Source organism: Argopecten irradians, chromosome 15 (genome assembly GCF_041381155.1).
Source record: "Argopecten irradians isolate NY chromosome 15, Ai_NY, whole genome shotgun sequence".
Taxonomy (NCBI): Eukaryota; Metazoa; Mollusca; class Bivalvia; order Pectinida; family Pectinidae; genus Argopecten; species Argopecten irradians.
Window position 1 is genome coordinate 9,949,696 of NC_091148.1, and position 6,411 is coordinate 9,956,106.

General features: G+C 37.1%; 1 protein-coding gene across 1 annotated transcript; it reads left to right on the forward strand.

The window, feature by feature from the left end:
• The first annotated feature begins 584 nt into the window (after nucleotides 1-584).
• LOC138308925 (uncharacterized) lies at nucleotides 585-3,401 on the forward strand. Its single transcript, XM_069249981.1, has one exon. The coding sequence runs from the start codon at nucleotides 681-683 to the stop codon at nucleotides 2,187-2,189; it is 1,509 nt and encodes a 502-aa protein (XP_069106082.1). The 5' UTR covers nucleotides 585-680; the 3' UTR covers nucleotides 2,190-3,401.
• The last annotated feature ends 3,010 nt before the right edge of the window (nucleotides 3,402-6,411 follow it).

Here is a 6,411-nt window from a genome sequence, read left to right on the forward strand (position 1 = left end):
AAACCAAACCAAATATATAACTAACGCGGTACATTGTATTAAGCTCAACTTAGGTTTGTATGAAGTTGTCTGTTGAATATCGCCTTTTCATGCCTAACTACTCTTCCTGGTTATTTGACTTAGCGATTACTTAGCGATTACTTTATTTATATTTATATAGGGAGTCGAACAGTTGACGGACGACTGACAACAGGCCATTTGAATAGCCCACCATCTGATGATAGTGGGTTAAATATATAAAAGAAAAATATAATCTATTGTGATATTTCGGATTTGTATCGGCAAAACCTTTACGAAGATTCGCTCGAATAAGGACATGGCCGAGAAATATAAATCAAAATGAGACTATATTAAAATATCGTTTATAAGTTGAAGTAGGGCATTTAGTTTAGTGATGATAGCAGTTATCTAAACAAACAGGTATCACGAGACAGTCTGATACATACATGTAACATATATGATAAGTTTATCACATATGTCAGTTTTCAGAACAGGCCAATCCGTGGCCAGAAATATCATAGATAACTAGACTTTATATATGTAGACAGGTGACAAGTAGTTTCATACTAAAAGTATATGGACTACGGTCGACATACCGATAATGTCAAGGCATTGAGTGTTTATAGAAGAGTACAGACTGTAACCAAACCAGTATCGTCTTTTCCTGATCGACAACAATAATGGCGGCACAGACTCCAGTGCCCGGATGTACCCGTCATCCTGGTAAGGGGTTTATTTATGTCTGTAAGACGTGTAACAATGACCTGATTTGTATGGATTGTGTCCTGGATCGTCATAATAAACACGAACTTGGCAGTCTAACGGAGTATGTATCGAAACAGACACTTTTGATTCAGCAATACGAGGAAAAACTGACAAAAACTGACATTCCGAAGTTAGAGCGTGATATTAAAGAAAATGAGAAAAAATTCAAGGAAAACAGCAAAGAGATTGCGGAGACAATTCATCACATCAAACGTCAGGGGGAACAGATGAAAAATGACATCGACAAATTCACTGACAGGTTAGTAAAACTCTGTACAGATTTGGAGAAGTTGAATTCGGACATTAAAGAGAACAACAAAATTGTACTGACAAAATATCTGAGGGAGAAAATAAGGCCTCAGCTGGACAGATGTCAGGGTGCAAGAACTTCCGGTACCACAGATGACGTCATAGCAGTAGCGGAAGAAATCAGGAATCGTGGACCAGATACAACGCCAACCATAACAGCATTTAAGTCTGCTGTCTTCAAACCTGGGATTATATCTAACGCCGTCCTTGACCGTATGTTAGGTACGGTGTTAGTTGACGGAGAAAACCAGTCGTTCCGTCCTGTCCCACCATGTAAAATTATATCAAGTTTCCGAACATCATTCCCTTACAGTCACGTCCGTACATGTCGTACAGGTGACGAGGCTTGGTTATCTTACTGGAAGGATGAACAGATATACAGAGTGGATCAGCAGGGGAACATAAAGAAGAAGATCGAGTGTAAGGTCAAGGTCCACTCAATCACAGTCTCACCGACCACGGGGAGGGTGTGGTTCTGTGTAGAGGAAGACAAAAGTATCCGAGAGATAACGTCTGATGGTGGTATAGTGATACGGTTTAATGTGGAGTCAGTCCCAGTGTCGTTATGTATCACACAGGAGGACATGGTGGTGGTGGGATTAGAGTGGAATGGTATAGTCCTGTATACTTCAGACGGGAGGAAGGTGGTAGACGAAGAGGGACGTATCTGTAGACAGGAGGCGGTGGATCCCTGGTACATGGCCTACTGTACCACCACCGGGGATGTAGCGGCGTCTGACAGTGACGGTGTAACGTTTGATGACTACATGGCTGGTAAGGTACCAGGAAAACAACCCCGGCTCATTGTGATGGATAAACATCTGAAACTTAAGTTCCAATGTCGGTACATTGATGGTATCGGATCACAAACAGGTGGGAGTCAGCAGTCCAAGTTCTACCCCGGAGATGTTTGTTTTGACCGTGATGGTGATGTCCTTGTAGCGGAATGGGTGACCAGGTCAGTGTTACTGATAGACGGTAACACTGGCCACTACCTGAGGACAGTATACATGTCAGATGGAGAGGTACCTCTCAGCATCAGTCTACAGTGTGATGATATGCTCTGGATAACACATAATGACGGAGAAATGAAAGTCGTCAAGTACCTGAAATAGTTCAAGAGTATTCTTTGTAACAATGATATATCCCAATGCCTGAACGTACGGATTACAACACAGAACGTGAACATTCGTGCATTAGACCGACCTATCAACCTAGTAATCATAGACAATTTAACATCATTTATTTCTTGTTGTTAAATGAAGTGCAAATATCGAGAAATTAATCTCTAGTGATCAGATTTAATGTGTGAATAAATTCATTTTAGTGATAATGATTTTAATATGTGTATTTACTGCTAAAAGGACAATTATTCTAGTTTTTATTTCATGTTTGTAAGTATTTAACCTTAATAACTGTTGATATTGACGAATGTTTGTTTTCATTTGTAAATATCCTAGCGCTAAGAATTACATTGTGCACTTATGATAACTTCATATTTATTCATCATAATAATTTTTAATAATACAAAGAAATTAAATCAATCATTTTTTCCCTTATAGAATTACTTTATTACCTGCTATATTACCAAACATTAATTAATGAACTATCTAAGTCATTGTTACATTGCATTTGTCATATAAACTGTATTTTTCCAAGTTAAATGTCTATATACTCTTCGACTTACTGCAAATGTGGAAATTTAAGCGAGGGGGGAATTTACGGTAAAAAGGCGAATGGTTTTTCAGTGCGAAATCGTTCCTGTGCGTAATATTTGGTAAATATTTTTAGAACTGTTTATGTTGCATTATGTTGAACATGTGTATTAATAGCGAAATGAATAATAGGACGAAATGTTGAATCGCGAAATTAAACACTCGCGAATATGTTCACGTTGACAGTACAACATGGTTTCTATTATGATATGAGGAGTTTTAATAGATATATTACTGTAAATCAACTTTCTTTCCGGTTACTAAACTTCGCGATTTCTTTTTGAAAACAATTTTGCGAAAATTAAATTTCGCGGATTTAAAAGTACATGAAATATTGATCAATATAGGTGATATTTATATCAGTGTACCATCCCAGAAATAACGCTTCGCGAATTTACTGTGATCTCGAAATTCGCGAAATAAATCGTACGCGAAAGAAAGTTAGTTTACATTATGCCACCATTTATTAGATTTTGGTGAATATCGTATTTATTTAGTGAACTCGGTTTTATAAATCACATGATACCAAGTTATAGGGTGAAGATAGTTTTATGTATTAATATCATATTAATCATCATCGTTTGTCATTATTCGGAGCATATTATATATTATTTCTAATAAATTAAAAACAAAACATTGTGGTGTTTGTTTATATATAGCAATGACACTTAACAAAAAAGAAGAATACATTTGGAAAATATTGCTCAAGTGAAAAATGACTACGGGATATGTTGATATATATGTGAGCGTCTCATACTTTAGAACTTGTGTTCACTTTTAGAATCCAATAACAATACACTGTGGCGGACTGTATGACTTTTTTTCGGGAGTTGGTATCGATCTCTTTAAAGGTGATTTTACAGGCCACTGCTTGTCACTTTTTCTCCTGAAATGACAATTTTTAGAGGAATTTTATTATTACAATTATTACTATTAATCTTTTGTTGGTCATTTATATCCTCGATACTCCAGGGGTAACTATCACTGTCGTGATGTCCACACCTGGAATATTTCGTAGCAATGACGGCAATTCATTAGAAAAAACAATGACAAATCACACGCCTGCAGCTACCAACAGATGGGACACAAACAAAATTCAACTAGAAATTGTCATTGGACAGTTTGACGGGCTTTTCACCAACAAGGAATTTCGGTCAAGATCATTCATATTAACTCCCGTGGTAGCCAGGGGCGTAGCTTGCTCTATAAAAAAAAGCCCGGGCTTGCACATAAAAAATCCTAGAATGAGTTATTCATGGTCTGGTAAAGTTAAAACTTCTATGTCGATCCGTTAAAGTCTTGAATGTAATTTAAAATCAAAGTTAAATAACCTAAACGTAGAGGAAATGGAAACCTGAAGTCGTATCAGTTGTGTTTAGTGCTTGTGTTGTTTGGTGCGTTAATTTGAATCTTCTAAGACACAAGATGGCTTTTTCAAGCTTAAAACGAAAGACACGCAAAGTCAAAGGACGACAGATGAAATATCGAAAAGTGACAAATTATAGTGACACAGAGTAGATTCTGCTTAGATAGTCCGCTAAAACCTGCCTATATTATTAGGCTTTATTTTTTTTATTTTTTTTTTCGCCAAATGTAAAGTCTCTATATTAGGCAAAAAAAAACCCAACAAACAAACAAAACTTATAAAGGCAGGTTTAGCGGACTATATTTTAATCAGTCATCTAAATAGGAAAAGGCCACCTTATCTAGATATGGGATTATTGTTCCAAAATCCCAACCCAGAGTAAATGCACAATCTACTGACACATACTCTTGTTGGAACGATATAGAGAAATAACACTTCCCGTCAAGATAGACTTTAAGAAGACAAAATGCTGTATTTTTCTATCAGTGCGACTTTTATGCCTTATAATATGAGGTGCTGTTTCTATATTCATTCATTTTTTTTCACATATATGTATAATTCGATTTTTACACATAAAACAATTCCATAACGTAAGAAAAATCCGTCAATCTATCATCAAATCCCCTTAGAGTCACTCAAGATACATGTAGGACTTATCATGAGATTTTCATACACTTTGTACTCAATATTAACGCATAATTATCAGGTACAGGTAGAAAACAGACCTATACATTTGATTTTAATAAATCTAGTTTAGCAATACCAAGCATTATCAAACATCATTTTCGGGGCTAAACAATTCCTTAAAACCATTTTCCGTCGGGGGGCTTCGCCCCCCTGAACCCCCTAACCAGGGCGCTGCCCTGGACCCGCTGGGGGCCTAGGCGGCCCCCAGACCCCTCGCCTGGGCTTGCACATGTAAAAGACTCTAGCTACGCCCCTGGTAGCCCTTTATCTCAACATAATACAGGTCCAATTTCAGGTCTCTAGGCATTTCCGAACCTGACAGGTTTATAATATTTAAATTAATTTAATGAACTCATGTGGGACATACTGGTGATATTTTTACAACTTTTAGAGGATGTATTAAACATGTTTATTTCCGATATCTAAATATTATTGTACAGTATAAATTTAGTGTTTAAACAGGAAAATGATGTGGATGCACAGGAGTACGGGAATCTATGGTAGCTACGCGCTTACATCCGGGTCATCGAGCGTAATTTACACAAGTTGTATAACGTGTTTCTCAATCGATGTAAAATAAATAAAGTTTATATATTTTATATATCTGGTAAGATCTTCAGTGATTACGATACCAGTTGACATTAGTTTGTAGCGTTCTTTGATTATCGCGAATTTCGTGGTTCTGCCCGAAAATTTGCATATAATGTTTCTAGGTTTTCCATGTCGGTATGACCCGAGCCTGTGTGCAGTGTCCACGAGGGTCTCTCAGATATCCAGGTTGAGTTTTTATTTACATAATTTGATCACTCACAGTAGTGTTTTGTAGGTTTCTCTTTCATCAGTGTCTTGTACACCAGATAATATCTGGGCCAGGCCATCAACGATCTAGAACAACATGGAAGAGCCAATCCCATACGTAATACGTATGGAATTGGCTCTTTCATGTTGTTCTAGATCGTTGATGGCCTGGAAACTATCCCAACTTTGGCCCTCTACAGCACGGAATCTTTGTTCCTGGTTCTGGCTTTGTTTTTCTATTTGTTTAATTTTCTTTAATTTTAACTGTCCTTGGAAATATGAAGGTCATGTATTTCTCCCCTTAACGTTTCTTCTCTGTTTTCTTCCTTAAGAGTGCTTATATGTTTGGTAAAATCATGTTGGAGCCTTTCTACTGCCGATTCAAATTTTGCTGTCCCTATTTTGAGATCTCCTAATTTTACAACTTGTTGCAGCAAGGCCTCTATCTTACCAAGTCTTTCGTCAATTGCTACATCTTTGTTTGTCGCACTCTTTTCCGTATATTCAGGTTTGATTCTGCGTTAAATCTTTTATCTCGTTGTTTAACTTTTTCTTTCTGTTTTGATTTTGAGTTTTTGTTATTTTGTGAGTCGGGAGTACACTCGAAGCTACTTCTGTCTGATTCTGGTCTTGCTTTCCTCTTCTGTGTGGTGGACTCTTCGATTATGTTATAAGTCGTAGTGCTAGCCATAGTGTACACACACAAAGGTCCAAAACTTGTATTACTAGTAATTGTAAAGATACGACAGGTGGAAAGTCGTGCAGGTGCGA